This window comes from Phallusia mammillata, chromosome 4 (genome assembly GCF_965637545.1).
Source record: "Phallusia mammillata chromosome 4, kaPhaMamm4.hap1.1, whole genome shotgun sequence".
In the NCBI taxonomy this organism is placed as follows: Eukaryota; Metazoa; Chordata; class Ascidiacea; order Phlebobranchia; family Ascidiidae; genus Phallusia; species Phallusia mammillata.
Genome location: NC_137255.1, coordinates 5,762,343 through 5,782,704, shown reverse-complemented (window position 1 = coordinate 5,782,704; position 20,362 = coordinate 5,762,343). Strand labels below are relative to the sequence as shown.

Here is a 20,362-nt window from a genome sequence, read left to right as displayed (position 1 = left end):
GGTAGGTAATTGTTTTGTAATTAAAATTAGTTTAATCAAGTTTAGTAGAAGTGTTTTTCGAAGACCTAGGCTCCTTGCGTAAAGCAGGGGTGGGCAACCTGCGGCCCTTCATTAAAGCTTGTGCGGCCCGCAGAGACGCTTGGATTTCAAAAGTACTGGCAAACGAGTCCAATTATTACATATTTTTGAGCTGATTAATGTGCCTGATGCTAGTTTTCTGCGTTCTGGCAAAATGTGGCTAGAAGAATCAAATACGAATTATACTTGTAGTTAAGCATATTTGGTAAGAAACAAAGCAAAATCGCTTTGTGTGATGAACATGTGCGACCCTCGATCCAATTTTGATAATTGGCCCTACAGTAACAAAGGTTGCCCACCCCTGGCGTAAAGCGTTTACGTTATGATGACAATCTTCTTTATTGATCCTGGTTTTAAAGCTTTAACATCTAGTATAGAGGTTTCTTGTGCTGAACTGTAGTTTGTTAAAATCGGGACTATAATATTATCTTGAAAATTGCCAGACAGTAATCGATACGGCGTTGAGTTTATTTCACTTGGTGGAAGAAAGCATAGCAACACAATTGCCCTAAAACTATCACCAAGCCGGAAACAGCTGCACAACCGGGGCGCAAAACAGTGAAATCTTTACCGTACCCCAAAGTTTTCAAATGTCCACCATGGCGCGGTGACGAACACAGAACCAATGCCCCACAGTCTCGTGTTTGTTATACGCACAATGACACGCCGGTATAGCTTTGGTTTGAGATCATGCCTCAATTTATGTTGCTGTGTGACTTAGTTGGAAAATATGGAAAATCTACTAACACAAAAACTCATAGCAGACAAGTTTGTTAAATACCGATAGTAACGCTTTGCATTCGTGAATATTTCAAATGCAATTTGTGTAAAAATGGTGATGGTTAAGTCTATTAGAGTTGGATTAAGGTTTCATAATAATTCTTACAATAAAACCAACCTAAAAATCCATGTCTTTATGTCAAATTTAGTCCTTAACCCGCAATCCCAGTCCGTTCCTAATTTAAATACATGAGCTCTTTACGCCATCTATCGATGTTTTGCAAACTTTTCTACTGTGAGTTCTTCTGTTAGTAGTTCTACTAAAAATATTTCCGTGTGTTTTGTTACATAGTAGTCATTTCTGCTCTGCTCCTTAAATGAATTGTGGGTCCACTGCATCAAACTAAATTCGAATTAAAGTTTTGATCCCGAAAATGTGGTCTAGTGTGAAGAGTGTTCCGAATGAAGCCAGTATTATTACAATTGAAGTCCTAACTCGGATCCAAAAGTTCAGCACGATTTATTCTGAATGAAATCGAAACAATACCATCTTTTGCGAACTGTCGTTGTACAAAAGCACGCACAGTAAACCATGTTACGACTGCCTTTCTCACAAGTAAATAAATATTTCTGTTTTTAAAATCTTTGTTTCTGTAGCCTTTGACATATCGCCTCGTTAAATGGGGTGACAGATTGTAAGGCACATTTTCAGGTATCTATGATGTGAAAAGGCTAAGGCAAAAATGTATGTGTTCGCAAATATTATGTCGAATGCAAACTAAACTGTTAAACAATATAGTTGTTTCTGTGTACTTGGACCCCGAGGCGTTGCGAAAGTTGGTCGCGCAAAATATTTGCGAACCCTTGTGTTACGGAATTATTCTGGGCCCGAACCCTGCAATAACGGCCCACCACCAAAGCCAAAGATACCGCGCACTGGTTCAATTTTGGGCGGCGCAACTTTATTAAAACTATAAAATAAACCACGATAAAAGTAGTTCAAACCAACACCTCGCGTTACACGCGCCACCCAGAGAAAAAGCCTCTTTCACATAGCAGAAGCAGCTTTTGTAAGTGCCTGATTGGTAAAGCAGCGCGTTCCAGGCCAATCAGCGCAATCCATGTAGCCCTACAGGCGAACGAAGGGAATGCTAACAACGTGCCACAAACCAAATAACACAAGAGAAAAGAAATGCGCGTGACGGTGCAAAATCAGGAAAACAAAGTGAACAAAACAACATAATTGTGCATGACCAAAATATTTGGTCACATTCCCCCCAGCCTAGATATGTCCTACCCCTGTAGGACCGCACATGCGTCGAAATATTCTTGTAACGTCTTTAAAATCGTTTGCTGCAATATGTCATTATGTGCGGCTGCAGCCTATAAACGTTTTTCACTAATGACATACAGAGGTTGACCATTGCTCAACCTCAACCGTTCCCGCACGGATCGTCTTCTACTTTTCCGTCTCTTGTTGACTGGTGACCCGGGATCAACTCCGAAGAGGAATACATCACACAAACAACTGTACTGGTTGAGGCAGTCTTTCACGCAACGTCCGACGCGCGCAGTATAGTCAGACGTCAGCCAGTCAACCTTCTTGAGGCAGCAAATGGATCTTAATCTAGGTTCGTCGATTGGCCATCGCAAGACAAAGCACTTAATGCGAGAAATTTGAGTCGTTTCGCCCCGCTTTGGTTCTTTCTTGGCACAGGGATTATCGAGCCTCACAAGTTCCTGCGGCAAGCCACACTCTCCGTTGAATTCGTCGGGTGGCAAACGCTCCACCGGCACAGCACACTGTCCGCAGAAGTCATAAAGTGGCAAACGTTCCACTGGCACAACACAATCTCTGCAGAATTCATCGGTAGGCAAACGTTCCACCGGCACATCACAATCTCTGCAGAATTCATCGGTAGGCAAACGTTCCACCGGCACATCACACGGTCTGCAGAATTCATCGGTAGGCAAACGTTCCACCGGCATATCACACTTTTGTACCACAGCGGGTGTCGTTTCTGGCGGCACAAACCGTGCTCGCGTTTCCTGGACCCAAGAATCGAACCTTGCTGCGCTTCGCTTTAGAGCCTCATAAGGTGCGGTCTGTAGACCAGGCACAGTTTCTTGTAAATACGCCAACTGGTCTTCAGCAACCAGGCCCTTCAATAGCGCTTGCTTATCTCTTTCCGGCGCTTTCACGCGATCACAATAGGTTTCTAACAGCATAGCAAAGTCATAAAGGCTTAACCTTCCGCCGTAACGCGGTGATTGCGATAAAACATATAAAAACATGGTTAATTTCGATCCAACCAAAAGAACAAAACGCTACCCAAAAACTGACTTTTCTCTTTAAACTAAACCAGCGGGTGGTGGTGACAGGGTCCTGGCGTGCTCGCCAATTTGTTACGGAATTATTCTGGGCCCGAACCCTGCAATAACGGCCCACCACCAAAGCCAAAGATACCGCGCACTGGTTCAATTTTGGGCGGCGCAACTTTATTAAAACTATAAAATAAACCACGATAAAAGTAGTTCAAACCAACACCTCGCGTTACACGCGCCACCCAGAGAAAAAGCCTCTTTCACATAGCAGAAGCAGCTTTTGTAAGTGCCTGATTGGTAAAGCAGCGCGTTCCAGGCCAATCAGCGCAATCCATGTAGCCCTACAGGCGAACGAAGGGAATGCTAACAACGTGCCACAAACCAAATAACACAAGAGAAAAGAAATGCGCGTGACGGTGCAAAATCAGGAAAACAAAGTGAACAAAACAACATAATTGTGCATGACCAAAATATTTGGTCACACTTGCAACGAGAAAATAAAAAACATATTAAAACAAATATGTATTTATTTCAGAGAAAGATACCAATAACCAGATCCATATTTGCTTACAAGGTAATAAAAATCACCACATACGAGCAAACACTTACTTGCGAAGTGATGACGTGAGGCAATATTTACTTTTTGCACATGTTGTTGAAAGCTGTCCGCCAATAAACCTCTACGTCGGTTTAAACTCCGCTCAACTTAACGATGCAAAACAACAGCGGCACAGACTATATAAGCAGATGAAGATTGGAAGAGATATTGCAGATGAACCTTGAGTTAAACCTGTTAGCTTATCGTATTACAGTCAACTCTTCAAAATGACAAAGTTGGTATTTGCTCTTGGAACGATTTTCTGCTTTGTTGTAGCAGGTAAGGGTGTTTGCCATGTTTCTTGAATTAAAAACTTCTTGTATTTAGCCTGTATTTTGTTGCAGTTCGTTCATGTGACGTAAAAACGGCCGTCGCTTGCGAGCATTCTCCTGACGTCACTGTGACGTGTCCCAGTGGCCAGGTAATAGATGTTTGGGAAGCCTACTACGGACGAAAGGACGAACAAACGTAAGAGCTAGGTTAAATTGTTTTACCGGTGTACAAGAGCGGTGCATTTAAACCAGTGTTCTTAAACCGGGATCCGCGATTTTGGATCATTGTTATGCATAACTAGCTAAAATTCTGCAATCAACTTTCGTTTTTTATAAAATACACATTCAGGCTTAAGGCTTGCGAGCCCTCGATAATGGCAAAGAGACTGTTTTGTAAAAATAATGAAAAGTTTGAGAACCACTGATTTAAACGAATATATTTCAGATGTGGATCTGCATCCAATACAAACTGTCTTGCCGATGACTCGTTGGACATTATCAAAGGAAACTGCCAGGATCACAAGTCGTGCACATTGGCAGCGAACAATGGCGTTTTCGGAGATCCGTGCTACGGAGTGCGCAAATACATTCAGATGAAATACAAATGTGTGGATGGCGGTATGCAAACTATTCTACTGGCTTTACTACATTAGTCTGTGTTTCAAATCTTTTACTAACGGGGTTTGTGCTATTGTACTCATTTTAAACGAAAACAAATGAAATTGAACGTAAGCTGTAAAAAGTGCACACTGTTTCGACCTATAAGGTATCATCTGTGCAGCTGGTGACAAGACATAGGCCTTGTTGACTGCTGTAGCCATCTAATGGCACTCCAGTTTGTTGGGAGTTACAGGCTGAAAACCACCTATTCACCAGTTCTGTACGATGCCACAACTGGGCATGAACCACAAAAGACCAAAACTTCACAATGGCCAAGCAACTGCCTAGAATACCCCTTTTACAAAACAGGATTACAAAAAACGTTAAACTTGTTTTGTTTTAGTTCGCTACACGCCTAACAAAGCAATTGCTTGCGAGCACAAAGGTGAAGTTACTGTGATGTGTGCTGAAAATGAGGTCATTATGGTGACGCAAGGGTTCTACGGCCGCGACGACCAAGATACGTAAGTGTAACACTTTTTAGTTTCCGAGCATTACTACAGACAATTTTTACCATGTTAATACCTCTGTTTACCCAGTTGTCCAGGAAACGTCTTCACGACCGACTGCAAGGCCCAAGGCTCTTTGGACAGATTACGTCAGACTTGCAACAACAAACAGTCTTGTGTCATCTCTGCAAGCAACTCCATATTTGGAGACCCTTGCATTTACACGAACAAGCTAATCAAGATGGAGTACTACTGCGTTAAGAAGGGTAGGTTTCGTGTTTAGCTTTAAATTGCATACACTATCGCGTTATGCTTTAAACTTTGGGCGCAGCGGCCCAAGACATACAACTCCAGCAAACACTTGTATGCGAACATCACGCTGATGTCACAGTAACGTGTCCACGTGGTGACGTCATCCTCACTGCGTACGGTTTCTATGGACGTGATGAAGCTCAATCGTAAGTGGTTCTTCAAATATTCTATCGTTTATTCTTTTCAGTTCACAATTGCACTGTTGAATAAATTCAATTTTAAAAATTTAAGATGTCCCGGCAACGTTTACTCAACCTCCTGTCTGGCTGAAAACTCCAACGATATCATCAAGTGCAACTGTATGAACCAAAATTCTTGTGTTCTGCAAGCATCCAATTCAGTTTTCGGAGATCCATGCCCATACACCAACAAACTGCTCAAGTTGGACTATTTTTGCGTCCCAAACGGTTCGTAGTAACTAACTTTGAGACTTAGTAAAAGCCGAGGTGATTGCCAAACACAGACAATAATACAAATAAAAACACTAAAATGCAAATTAACATGTGGTTTCCATATTTTTTTAGGTTTAAGCCTTAAAAAAACACCAAGTCTGCGGAGCACCATACAAACTATCTAAAGCTGCAATTTAAAATTAACGCATAAATTTGTTTTGTATTTTATCGCCCGACAATTCAAATAGGCAATCACAATGTAATAATTTAAAAGAACGGCAAAAACCCCAAAAGACATTTATTCATGTAATTTTCACACGTACACCATTTTTTATTCTTGGTTTACCTATTGTATTATTTTCTGCAGCACAAAATGTACTTAACTTGGACGTGGCTTGTGAACATCACGCATCTGTGACAGCGCAATGCCCAGAAAATAAGATGATTCAAGTTGTTGACGGTTTCTATGGAAGAGACGACCAAGATACGTAAGACAGTCGCAAACAATTTGTTGTATTGATTAGTTTTCTCGAAACCCAAATAAATCTACTTTAAATTCCATTGTTTTGTTGCAGTTGTCCTGGTAACGTTTTTACAACTGACTGCGTTGGAGCTGGAACCCTTGATATTTTAAAGGGAAATTGCAATGGCCAAAACTCCTGTGTCCTATCTGCCAGCAACAGTATTTTTGGAGACCCATGCCCACAAACAAATAAGCTTATTAAGATGTATTACTACTGTATTTAATGCACTACAGTGGATAAATGAGACCGAATTGTTGTGTTGTTACTATTCGTTTTTGTTCACATATATTACTGAACAAGTTGATATAGTCGTTATGCATTATGGCGCATTGATATAGCTTTGGTTTTTAATACATATCCTGTATATATCATCAAATATTTTTGCAGTTGTAGCAATGTATCAGTTTGCAAAGGTAGATATTAGTACGTATATATGACTTATTACTTTGCATTCTGTTGATACGTATCGCAAATTCAGAGCGAAACCTATATAAATGTCCAATTTACTGTGTGGGTTCAAAACTCAAGTTTAATCCAACATTCAAAAGAGTTACTTTGTGAAAAATGTTAGCTATTGATGGCATTCTTTATTTTGCAACGGTTATTCACTAAGCTGTCTTGTGGAACCGGAAAGTCATTGCTTTAGGATAAGTTTGTTTTAAAATTCGACTCTTAAGCACAACAAATGCATTGCAGATTATTTATTTACAAGAAAAAGCAGGAAAACCAAGCAGGAAACCCAATATATGGTCTTCAACACCCTGTAAAGTAATGTTGACAGCATTTAGACAATAAATCAATTGCTACCGCCAAATTGATAAGAATTTGGTTATGGTAGGCTACCTTGAAATGAAATACCTCACCTGAAGGTTAATTGGAACGCTGATTGCAACAAAATGTGCCTTTCAGTTTAACGTGCTTTGAATAGGGTGTCGACCGTTGGATGAGATGTTTTTTCTCTGCGAGTGGGTAAGAGTGTTGTTGTACGCCAGGTGCTTACTGAAGAGCGAGTTTTTATGTGGTTTAGGTTTTATTGTTTTAACAGAATTGCGTCACCCAAAACTGTGCATGTGCGGTGCTTATGATTTTGTAGTAAGTTGACAAAAACGAATTCTGAGAGTTTAGATCAGGGGTGGGCAACCTTTCTTACTGTAAGGCCAATTATAAATGTCAAAATTAGATCGCGGGCCGCGCATGTGCATAACACAAAGTGATTTGGCTTTGTTTCTTACCAAATATGCTTAACTACAAGTATAATTCGTATTTGATTCTAGCCACATTTTGCCAGATCGCAGAAAACTCGCATCAGGCGCATTATTCAGCTCAAAAATAAATAATAATTGGACTCGTTTGCCAGTACTTTTGAAATCCAAGCGTCTCTACGGGCCGCACAACCTTAAATGAAGCAATGGTTCTCAACAGGGGGTCTATAGACAACTAGTGGTTCATGATGGCTGTTTGGGAGGTCCACAGGATGGTAAATTGGAAGTAGTTGCATATAATTTATTGAATATTCAGTGCATAAATACATTATTTAAGTTACTGGTCATTTATTGTTAGCAGGCAGTTGTTTGATAACACTGCTTGAAATTCTGTATTAAAAAACATAGTTGGGTAGGTAATTGTTTTGTAATTAAAATTAGTTTAATCAAGTTTAGTAGAAGTGTTTTTCGAAGACCTAGGCTCCTTGCGTAAAGCAGGGGTGGGCAACCTGCGGCCCTTCATTAAAGCTTGTGCGGCCCGCAGAGACGCTTGGATTTCAAAAGTACTGGCAAACGAGTCCAATTATTACATATTTTTGAGCTGATTAATGTGCCTGATGCTAGTTTTCTGCGTTCTGGCAAAATGTGGCTAGAAGAATCAAATACGAATTATACTTGTAGTTAAGCATATTTGGTAAGAAACAAAGCAAAATCGCTTTGTGTGATGAACATGTGCGGCCCTCGATCCAATTTTGATAATTGGCCCTACAGTAACAAAGGTTGCCCACCCCTGGCGTAAAGCGTTTACGTTATGATGACAATCTTCTTTATTGATCCTGGTTATAAAGCTTTAACATCTAGTATAGAGGTTTCTTGTGCTGAACTGTAGTTTGTTAAAATCGGGACTATAATATTATCTTGAAAATTGCCAGACAGTAAACGATACGGCGTTGAGTTTATTTCACTTGGTGGAAGAAAGCATAGCAACACAATTGCCCTAAAACTATCACCAAGCCGGAAACAGCTGCACAACCGGGGCGCAAAACAGTGAAATCTTTACCGTACCCCAAAGTTTTCAAATGTCCACCATGGCGCGGTGACGAACACTTTAAGAACCAATGCCCCACAGTCTCGTGTTTGTTATACGCACAATGACACGCCGGTATAGCTTTGGTTTGAGATCATGCCTCAATTTATGTTGCCGTGTGACTTAGTTGGAAAATATGGAAAATTTACTAACACAAAAACTCATAGCAGACAAGTTTGTTAAATACCGATATTAACGCTTTGCATTCGTGAATGTTTCAAATGCAATTTGTGTAAAAATGGTGATGGTTAGGTCTATTAGAGTTGGATTAAGGTTTCATAATAATTCTAACAATAAAACCAACCTAAAAATCCATGTCTTTATGTCAAATTTAGTCCCTATACCCGCAATCCCAGTCCCATTCCTAATTTAAATACCTGAGCTCTTTACGCCATCTATCGATGTTTTGCAAACTTTTCTACTAAGTTCTTCTGTTAGCAGTTCTACTAAATATGTTTCCGTGTGTTTTGTTACATGGTAGTCATTTCTGCTGTGTTCCTTAAATGAATTGTGGGTCCCCTGCATCAAATTAAATTCGAATTAAAGTTTTGATCCCGAAAATGTGGTCTAGTGTGAAGAGTGTCGCGAATGAAGCCAGTATTATTACAATCAAAGTCCTAACTCGGATCCAAAAGTTCAGCACGATCTACTCTGAATGAAATCGAAACAATAACATCTTTTGCGAACTGTCGTTGTACAAAAGCACGCACATTAAACCATGTTACGACTGCCTTTCTCACAAGTAAATAAATATTTCTGTTTTTAAAATCTTTGTTTCTGTGGCCTTTGACATATCGCCTCGTTAAATAGGGTGACAGATTGTAAGGCACATTTTCAGGTATCTATGATGTGAAAAGGCTAAGGCAAAAATGTATGTGTTCGCAAATATTATGTCGAATGCAAACTAAACTGTTAAACAATATAGTTGTTTCTGTGTACTTGGACCCCGAGGCGTTGCGAAAGTTGGTCGCGCAAAATATTTGCAAACCTCTACAACGAGAAATAAAAAAAACAAATTTGTTACTAAAAACAAATATGTATTTATTTCAGAGAAAGATACCAATAACCAGATCTGCTTCAAAAACGTTTCCATATTTGCTTACAAGGTAATAAAAATCACCACATACGAGCAAACACTTACTTGCGAAGTGATGACGTGAGGCAATATTTACTTTTTGCACATGTTGTTGAAAGCTGTCCGCCAATAAACCTCTACGTCGGTTTAAACTCCGCTCAACTTAACGATGCAAAACAACAGCGGCACAGACTATATAAGCAGATGAAGATTGGAAGAGATATTGCAGATGAACCCTGAGTTAAATCTTGTAACTTATCGTATTACAGTCAACTCTTCAAAATGACAAAGTTGGTATTTGCTCTTGGAACGATTTTCTGCTTTGTTGTAGCAGGTAAGGGTGTTTGCCATGTATCTTGAATTAAAAACTTCTTGTATTTAGCCTGTATTTTGTTGCAGTTCAATCTTGTGACGTGAAAACAGCCGTCGCTTGCGAGCACTCCCCTGACGTCACTGTGACGTGTCCCAGCGGCCAGGTAATAGATGTTTGGGAAGCCTACTACGGACGGAAGGACGAACAAACGTAAGAGCTAGGTTAAATTGTTTTACACGTGTACAATAACGGTGCATTTAAACCAGCGGTTCTCAAACCTGGGTCCGCGGTCCTTCACGGGTCCGTGAAGCAACTTTGCGGAAAGGGTTAAAGTACTCCTATGATATAGTCTTATTTGGCGTCAGTTTGTGCCACTGGATCAGTGTAAATCAAAGGAAAATTGAAGATGGACTGTCTCGCTAAACAATAGCCTTTGTGTGTGACAACAAACATAAATGCAATTGTTCGCGCACAATCGTAATTTTTGTGTCTTGTCTGTGATGTCACAAACTGTCTTTGGAATATTGTTATTCGTATTTTTGCATAACTAGTTAAAATTCTGCAATCAATTTTCGTTTTTCTAAAATACACATTCAGGCTCAAGGACCGCGAGCCCTCGATTTAATAGCAAAGAGACCGTTTTGAAAAAATAATGAAAACTTTGAGAACCACTGATTTAAACGAATGAATTTTAGATGTGGATCTGCATCCAATACAAACTGTCTTGCTGATGACTCGTTGGACATTATCAAAGGAAATTGTCAGGATCACAAGTCGTGCACATTGGCAGCGAACAATGGCGTTTTCGGAGATCCGTGCCGAGGAGTTCGCAAATACATTCAGATGAAATACAAATGTGTGGATGGCGGTATGTAAACTGTTCTGCCGACATGGCGGATTAGCCTGAGTTTTAAATAATGTACCAACTGGGTATGTTCTATTGTGTCCATTTTTAACTAAAACAAATGAAATTGAAAGTAAGCTGCAGACAGTGCACACTGTTTTGACCTACAAGGTCTCATCTGTGCAGCTGGTGACAAGACATAGGCCGTGTTGACTACTGTAGCCATCTAACGGCACTCCAGTTTGTTGGAAATGACACACAGAAAAGCCATGCCTCACCAATTCAGTTTGACATCTGGGCATAAACCTCAAAGGCAACTGGTTCTCAATGACCATTAGGCAACTGCTTTGAACAGCCTCACAGGATTACAAAAAAAAACGTTAAACTTGTTTTGTCTTAGTTCGCTACACGCCTAACAAAGCAATTGCTTGCGAACACAAAGGTGAAGTCACTGTGACGTGTGCTGAAAATGAGGTCATTATTGTGACGCAAGGGTTCTACGGCCGCGACGACCAAGATACGTAAGTCCAATTTCCTTTTCATAACTGATTGCAGATAACGTTTGCCATGTAAATATCTCTGTTTAACCAGTTGTCCTGGAAACGTATTTACGACCGATTGCAAAGCCCAAGGCTCGTTGGACAAATTACGCCAGACTTGCAACAACAAACAGTCATGTGTGATCTCAGCAAGCAACTCCATATTTGGAGACCCTTGCATTTACACGAACAAGCTTGTCAAGATGGATTACTACTGCGTTAAGAAGGGTAAGTTTCGTGTTTAACTTTCATAAAATATCGCGTTATGGTATAAACTTTGGGCGCAGCGGCTCAAGACATACAACTCCAGAAAGCACTTGCATGCGAACATCACGCTGACGTCACAGTGACGTGTCCACGTGGTGACGTCATCCTCACTGCGTACGGTTTCTATGGACGCGATGAGGGTCAATCGTAAGTGGTTCTTTAAATATTCTATCGTTTATTCTTTCAGTTCACAATTGCACTGTTGAATATATTCAATTTTAAAAATTTAAGATGCCCCGGCAACTCATACTCAACATGCTGTCTGGCTGAAAACTCAAACGATATTATCAAGTGTAACTGTATGAACCAAAATTCTTGCGTTTTGCAAGCATCCAACTCAGTGTTTGAAGATCCATGCCCCTACACCAACAAACTGCTCAAGTTGGACTATTTCTGCGTCCCGAATGGTACGTTTCAATAGCTAACTTTTAGACTTTGTCATTGTCAAAATGCTTGTCAAATACAGACAATAAAACTAAAATAACACTAAAATGACAATTAGGATGTGATTCCATTTTTTTTAGTTTGGACCTTCAAAAAACACCAAGTCTGCGGACCACTACACAAATCATCCAAAGCTGTAATTTAAAGTTAACGCCTATAGACTCTTTTTGTTTTTGTCCAGTCGACAATTTAACTGTGCTTCAGTCTAATAATTCAAAACCTAGGTGAAAACTTAAATATACTTTTTATCGTTTGTTTTTGTAATATCAGAAACATGCGCATTGTAAAAGGTCGATTCCAATTTATTCAAGATTTACATATTCTTTTATTTTCTGCAGCACAAAATGTACTTAACTTAGATGTGGCTTGTGAACATCACGCATCTGTAACAGCTCAATGCCCAGAAAATAAGATTATCCAAGTTGTTGACGGTTTCTATGGAAGAGACGACCAAGATACGTAAGACAGTCGCAAACAATTTGTTGTAATGATTAGTTTTATTTTTATAAACCAAACAACTCTATTTAAATTCCATTGTTTTGTTGCAGTTGTCCTGGAAACGTATTCACAACTGACTGCGTTGGAGCTGGAACCCTTGATGTTCTAAAGGGAAATTGCAATGGCCAAAACTTCTGCGTTCTATCTGCCAGCAACAGTGTTTTTGGAGACCCATGCCCACGAACAAATAAGCTTATTAAGATGTATTACTACTGTATTTAATGCAGTGAAGTAGTTAAAAATGCCGAAATGTCTTGTGTTATTATTCGTTTTTGTTCACATATATTACTGAACAAGTGTATAGTCGTTATATGCATCATGGCGCACTGATATAGCGTTGGTTTTTTAATACATACCCTGCATGTCATCAAATGTTTGCGCAGTTGGAGCAATATATAAGTTTGCAAATAGGAGTCCTATTCCTATAAGAGTCCTATAATAGGACTCATTATCTTGCACACTTGTTGATCCCCATATCACATTCACAGCGAAACCTATATAAACGACCAATTTTCTGCATGGGTTTGAAAATTTGGGAATGACCGAATGAAATCTATTATACAAAGTACATAAAACTTTTTGTAGAATTCAAGCCTTCTTTGCTAATTCTACCTTACAGTCTCTTGACTGGCAGAATAAGATATAGTTAAGTTCAGACTTTCAGATGCACTTCATTAATTAACTATCTAACTTACATAACATAAATTATCCACCACAGCAAAACCTAATACCACTGACTTAGATACCGTTGTATTACTAACCAGACTACACGTGTGGAAACAAAGGAAACCGTGAAAGAGGAACACATGCAAGGTTTGCAGTTATGTCGTAACAATGGACTTATGGCGCAATGGTTGCAACGGTGGAAAAAGTTTTTGTTAATGCGGAGCGTTACTGTTCGTTACACCTTTGTTGCAGTGTAAAAAATGTTAGCTATCTGTCGCATTCTTTATTTTGCAAAGATTTCCCACTAAGCTGTCTGTGTAACCAGAAAGTCATCGCTTTGGGATAATTCTGTTTTGAATTTTTACTCTTAAGTACAACAAATGGGTTGCAGAATATTTTATTTACAAGAAAATAAGCAGGAAACTCAATATATGGTCTTCAGCATCCTGTAAATGAAACCAAAGTTATGTATAGGTTCCCAACCAACTTCCAAGATTTAAGTAACTTACGAGCTGTACAATAAAATCGTGTCAAAAAGTAGCGACTTAAGTTTCTCAAGCTGTTTCCGAAACTCTTGTAACAAAATTTGTTTTTATTGTTTATAAAATGGGCCAACATTTCTGTTTTCAAGACTATTTTTTCGCGTCTTTGTCCCGAATTCAATGCAACATATTTTTTAAATGCACTTATAATTCGGAACAGTTTGGGTTTGGTTAGATGTTCTGGATTTGGTTACGGCAAAACGTGATTAATTCGGCTCTAAACTTAACAATGGACAATATTTAAGTCGTAATTTCATTTTAAAATCTAAGTTTTAGGCCAGTATGTACGGGCATTATTTTAACAAAATTTTGTGGTTTCGGCTCGATTTTTGGCTTGGTCAAGTGTGGATTTTCTTGCCAACGTGTTTTACCTGTTTACACTGGAGCAAAGCTTGCATCGCGGCGATACAGGGTACTTGAATCTTGAACGTGCAGCTTAAGTCTGTAGCCTTGATGCCGAATGTAACGGTTTGGTAAGTTCACCGACTCAAAAGCAAAGTATCCCTACAAAAATAACAAAGCAAAGGCGTCTTTTGAGCTGCAATTAAGGCCGTCAACACTTACTGCATAGAACTTGTCAGGATGGATGAAAAAGCAAGATTCCAGTTTGTATAAGGTTGTGTCTTGATATTCCTCAAGATTTATCAAGGCCCCGACGTATTTAAGAAATTTACTTGGTGTTGCATCTAATTGAAATGATACACTGCCTATTTTGTCGCATAGGCCAGGAGAAATCATTCGAAAAGACATTGTGTTGTCATTGATAATCTTCGCCTCATTTCCGTTCTGAATTCCGATTGAATAGGTGGGAAAGTTTTCAGATTTAATGATGAAAGGTCCGTAGTCAAACTGGACAGGTTGTACAGGAAAGCCTAAAAATGTACGATTAAAACAATCAGTTTTGGCATGCGTTGAATTTGACTTTCCATAAATCTTAAATTATTGAACAATGAAAAATTTAATGAAAACTTTTAGAATTTAGTATATTTTGCCCAGTGCAAGAAGCCTAGGTGTGTGACACAATTGCACGAGATTAGAACAGTCACCAAGTCGGAAATAGCCACGCAACGTAAGACGTTACGCAGCGAAATGTTGTAGCCTATATTAATTGGTTTGTTTCGTAGCGATTGCAATACCAACTTGTGCAAGTTTTAGAACAGTTGTTTACCAAATCAGCTCTTTCGACTTTTCGTTGCTTTTATGTAATTGACCAGGTATTACATAAAAGCAATAAAAAGTCGAAAAGAGCTGATTTAGATGCAAGGTCGAGAATTTGCACTTGCTATAGGACAAATACAATTAAGGGTCGAATTTTAACTTCTTGCTGTTCTGTGTGGACTGGAATAGGTGAATATGTGACTCACATTGTCGTAGCATGAAGCTGGAGTCTTTATGCATAAGCTCAGTGGTGTCTTTTTCAGATATCTTTAGCCTGTAGCCTTGATGCCGTATCAAGTTCATAAAAATGTTTACCGACCAAAAGGCTGCAAACCTCTGCAACAAAATTGACAAAATATTTTTGCATTTACGAAACATTTCATTGATTTTAAATGCAATACATTCTTGTAAGTGTTTAGGAGGAACAGGCTTGAATAACTTAAGTTTGTATTTATTGTACACCAATACATATACTTTACATTTTTACCTTTTTAGTCAAAAAATAGCAAAATAGTACAATAATGATAGTTGCATTGTTTGCTACTTCAACACATATTACAATCGTGCAGACATGTCAAAACATTTTTATGCAGACCGAATTATCGGAAAAAATAGTATTTCATTTCGTTACGATACTTGAAATATTTTGTATTTAGAACAGTTGCTTGCAATTTCGCCAAAAATCGAACAAAATTGTTTATTTCGTTCCAGTATAACGTGCCGTTCCGTCCTGGTATGAAACACCCGTTTTGCCGAAATTTTTACCTTGCATTAAAGTCTTGGCATGAAAAAAAATTAAAAGTGGGTAATTATAATGTCATAACAGACTACAGAAAACAGCCTGTGTAAAAGGTAGGATAAAAAAGAGATAAAAATTTAGGTATTACCTCATAGTACATATTCTTGTGAGGGAAAAACGTAGCGTCGCTTTTGTAAAGGATTTCATCAAGATATGGGTCTAAGTACATCAGATAGTTTCTGTGGCGTAGAAAGTGACCCGGTTTGGTAACTGACTCAAACGAAATTGATCCAGGAAAACCAATAAGGCCCGGTGTTACTATCCGAAACTTGTAAGATGCTGCATCATTGACAATAAAGGCCTCATTGATGTTTTGCAGTCCAATGGTGTATAGAGGAAAGTTGTAGGAAGGAAAATCGAACGGACCGAACTTGCGTCTGTACGTCTGCGGAACTAGAAAACCCACAAAAATGTCATTTAATGTTGTAAACATGTTTTTTTACTCAAACTGTCATAAAAATTTGTTTCAATCGGCGAGTCAAATCAAGAATTTTTTTGTGTTTGAAGCTGGTGGTGTAGAAATCCACTGCTTTAGTCTAGCGAGTCAATAGAGAATTATCACACGTTTGTTTAAGCCTTTATTCACCAATTTTTGTCGCATTTGTCAAGTGAAATGTTTGGACCACTAGATCAGTGGTCGGCAACCGCCGGTCCGCGGCCACCAGAGAGAAGCCAGCGCCCAATCGCTTTACGCTAAAACTAAAAAAGATGCGATACTGAAATTTGCACACAATATTCTACGCTTTTAAAGCTTTTCAGCGCACAAACTTTCGAAAAAAAAATATTTTTCAGTTATTAATACGCGTATTTTGAAATTAATATTCAACGATATGAACGTCATAACGCCAGGGGTGCTCCATATAATGTATTGCAAAGTTTTCTCTTGAACAAAAGCTTCAAAATAAGCTCAAACACAATGTTCTAGCAAATCGGAATCGTGTCCAAATATTAATAACAATATGCCATATTCACCAAAATCATATTCGATGTGCGCTGGCCTTAGAATTTAACGCAGCTCTTTGAAATTGACAAATGTTACTCCTTACATTCACACCTTTAAAATAAGCCATCAGTCGAGCTTCTAGCAACATGTTGGCTTTGCCAAATTCGCGGTTGATAATTCATAAATAATATACAAAATCAACCCAAAAAGTAGTCGATGTGCGCTGGCCTTAAAATTCACCGCTGCCCTGTGAAATTTACATATGTTATTCTCGACAACTATACCTTTGAAATGAGCCATCACTCGAGCTTCTAGCAACATGTTGGCTTTGCCAAATTCGCGGTTAATAATTCATAAATAATATACAAAATCAACCCAAAAAGTAGTCGATGTGCGCTGGCCTTAAAATTCACCGCTGCCCTGTGAAATTTACATATGTTATTCTCTATAACTATACCTTTAAAATGAGCTATTACTCGAGCTTCTAGCAAATCGGAGTCGGTACCTAATACGCAAATGAAAAGTCATAACCGACAACCCAAAACCGAAAAAATTCCACCCAAACAATATGCGATGTGCGCTGGCCCTAAAATTCACCGCTGCCCTGTGAAATTTACATATGTTAGAAAACTTTGCAATACATTATATGGAGCACCCCTGGCGTTATGACGTTCATATCGTTGAATATTAATTTCAAAATACGCGTATTAATAACTGAAAAATATTTTTTTTTTGAAAGTTTGTGCGCTGAAAAGCTTTAAAAGCGTAGAATATTGTGTGCAAATTTCAGTATCGCATCTTTTTTAGTTTTAGCGTAAAGCGATTGGGCGCTGGCTTCTCTCTGGTTCCGCGGCCCGGTACCGATCCGCGAGGAGTTTGTTACCGGGCCGTATAATTTTCAGGTTAAATCCTACAAAACAATTTGCCCATGTATCCCGGGGATGACAAACTAATTTATGCGTTTTTATTGCTATATATTTGTAGTTTTTTGAAGACCGGTCCGCAATAAAATTTTACTTTCAAAAACGGTCCGCGGTGCAAAAAAAGGTTGCCGACCCCTGCATTAGATGTTGTATATTTTAATTGATTTAGCGCAGGTCACTGCTCAACAACAACGTGCATTAAATTGCCCAAAATAACGCAACTGGTTTAATTAATTAAAAGACTTGGCTTAAACGTACATTAACTATCACTTACGGCTTGTGCCAAGAAAGCTCGCATCTTTGTGCATTAGTGTTGTGCCATCATCAAGCGAAATCTTCAAACGGTATCCAGAATGACGTATGTAGTAGTTCGGAAAGTTGACAGATTCAAAAGCCGTGTAACCCTGCATGCAAACCAGTCATTTGAAATGCCGCTGTAATTAACTTTTTTTATTGAAATATTTCTTTCTTTCTGGTATTTTACATTCGTTGACGCAATACAACGCAACAATTATCCAGTGTGATAATAAAGCCATACGCTATAAACGCACATTTGAAGATACAACAAAAAAAATCACATGGGTTTAAGAAGATGACCATTGTTGATTCTAATCCGAATATAACATATAATTAGGATACGGGACTAAATAAAAAAAATCCGGATTTAGGATTTTCTGAAATTTTCACTGCCCAATCCCAGACTAAAAATCATACATAAAGGTACATTTAGAGCGTTAAGAGAGAGGGATTAAACAAATAGCTAATATCCCAAAGTCTCAGGATCGAGTTTTCCCGGGGTGTCAATTACACTAAATTTGAGTGACTACTTTGTTACACCCCATGCGCGTTTGGCTTACAGTTTAACATTTTGACTTTGTATTTATTCCTTTTGCAGTGTGTACTTGCACGGCTTACCGGGTAAAACTTGCTTAGACGGGGATAGAACGAAGCGTCGGCCTTGAACAGGGGTGTATTTTCATAGGGCATCAAGTAAAGCAAAAGCCCACTATGTCTGAAGAAATGATTTGGGTTATCAGCTGATTTAATTGTTATTGAACCAGCATGGCCACTAAGGCCAGGTGACATAATTTTAAACTTCGTGGTACTGCCGGGAACAATATAACCCTGATTTCCAAACTTGATACCGATGGAATAAGATGGATAATTGTACGATTTGAAAGATTGTGGTCCACTCAATTGACTGACTGGCACAAGGGGTACAGCTGTTGAACAACAAAAAATGCGTTGGCTGTAAATGGTTATAAGGCAGTGGTGGGATTCAGCCGGTTCGCACCGATTCTATAGAACCGTCTCACGAAATTATATGAGATCAGCGAACCGGTTAGCATTACTGGTTACTGTCAATGGACTTTTTGTAACAGAACCGGCTGAAAAATATGACTTTTGTGATAGAACCAACTGACAAAAAAGTCACAGAGAGTTTACCATTAATTGTTAACGGCCTGACCATGTTGTGTATACTGCCTGAGAAAAATTTGCAAATAACTTGTAAAACAAAAAGTTTGCAAATTTCTTTAAAACCGGTGCGTCAGGGTCTAACCTGCATAAGGAAGGAAGCTAGCATCAAGCTTCATGAGGGTGGTTCCGTCGTTTGGTGAAATCCGAAGCCTGAAACCTTGATGGCGGATAAAATAGTTTGGGAAGTTTACTGATTCGAAGGCCGTGTATCCCTGCGCACAAGTAATTTGGTATTATTGCATGTAATAAGATATTTACCAAACTTAATGAACACTTAGGAATACTATACACGGACTTGGAAAGTAATTTAACCATAAACATAGCTGCCAAAGTACTGGTTTGTATACATCATGCATACGTTTCAACAATCTCTGTTGTCATCATCAGTGCAGGTTGTCAACCGAGCTGCAGAACACGGTATATAAAGCACAAAGGTAAATGCCAGTTGTATTGACGTCACAGACGATAATAGGGAAGTGCGATCTGTTTGGGACGTCGAAACGTCGGTACAAAAATGCAATTTCCAAGGCAGCATTTTCGGAACATGCCGTAAACCAGGGGTCGCCAACCTTTACTACTCAAAGAGCCACTCGGACCAGTTTCACGTAGTAAAAAAACACTGGGAGCCACAAAGCCGTTTTAAAATTTAAAATAAAATGCAAAACGTTTTTAGTCTTATGACATTCGACTTTTTGTTGTTAGCTAGTGTTTCATTGCATATTAGACACACTGATATACTAGTCTCGTCAGCAGAGAAAACAACTTCACGTAACGTTGCATATTCTGTTTGGCAGATTTTTATTCCTTTGTTTACGCGTTTGTTGCATAACAATTAACAATCAGCTATCGTTACGCGCGCACACACACTGCAAACAAAAACAGTATTGTCTCATATTGCGTGTTAACCTGTGAGCCGCCAGTTCGCCTCTTTCAGACTTCACGTTTGATGGTATTATAGAGGCGGGGTTACAGGTAACTACAACAAGCGAGAACAGTCATGCTACTGCACTTCAATTTTCGTGTTCGACTTTTGTGTTCCGCATAATCGTCACATAATTTTTATTCAAATGTACAACATTTGGTAAATTCAAAAACTGAGCCGCATCAGAGGGATCAAAGAGCCGCATGCGGCTCCGGAGCCGCGGGTTGGCGACCCCTGCCATAAACAAATGCAACTAACTTAAGTAAATACCTCATCTAGTATTTTCGTCAAGTTATAGGAAGGTCTTGCAACAATAATTTACAACAAGCAA

At 39.0% G+C, this 20,362-nt stretch overlaps 3 protein-coding genes across 3 annotated transcripts; all 3 read left to right on the top strand.

Moving 5' to 3' along the window:
* Positions 1-3,680: 3,680 nt before the first annotated feature.
* On the top strand, positions 3,681-6,706 carry LOC145224145 (rhamnose-binding lectin-like). Its single transcript, XM_080090578.1, has 9 exons — positions 3,681-4,000; positions 4,066-4,189; positions 4,439-4,611; positions 4,997-5,117; positions 5,193-5,368; positions 5,434-5,560; positions 5,646-5,821; positions 6,174-6,294; positions 6,382-6,706. Exons 1-9 carry the CDS (start codon positions 3,949-3,951, stop codon positions 6,551-6,553), a joined length of 1,242 nt encoding a protein of 413 aa, XP_079946704.1. The 5' UTR covers positions 3,681-3,948; the 3' UTR covers positions 6,554-6,706.
* A 232-nt stretch (positions 6,707-6,938) lies between these two features.
* LOC145224147 (uncharacterized) lies at positions 6,939-9,934 on the top strand. The gene is made up of 3 exons (XM_080090581.1): positions 6,939-7,422; positions 9,670-9,725; positions 9,814-9,934. The coding sequence occupies exons 1-3, from the start codon at positions 7,279-7,281 to the stop codon at positions 9,932-9,934; spliced, it is 321 nt and encodes a 106-aa protein (XP_079946707.1). The 5' UTR covers positions 6,939-7,278.
* On the top strand, positions 9,909-12,971 carry LOC145224146 (rhamnose-binding lectin-like). Its single transcript, XM_080090579.1, has 9 exons — positions 9,909-10,028; positions 10,094-10,217; positions 10,703-10,875; positions 11,252-11,372; positions 11,443-11,618; positions 11,678-11,804; positions 11,889-12,064; positions 12,440-12,560; positions 12,650-12,971. The coding sequence occupies exons 1-9, from the start codon at positions 9,977-9,979 to the stop codon at positions 12,819-12,821; spliced, it is 1,242 nt and encodes a 413-aa protein (XP_079946705.1). The 5' UTR covers positions 9,909-9,976; the 3' UTR covers positions 12,822-12,971.
* The last annotated feature ends 7,391 nt before the right edge of the window (positions 12,972-20,362 follow it).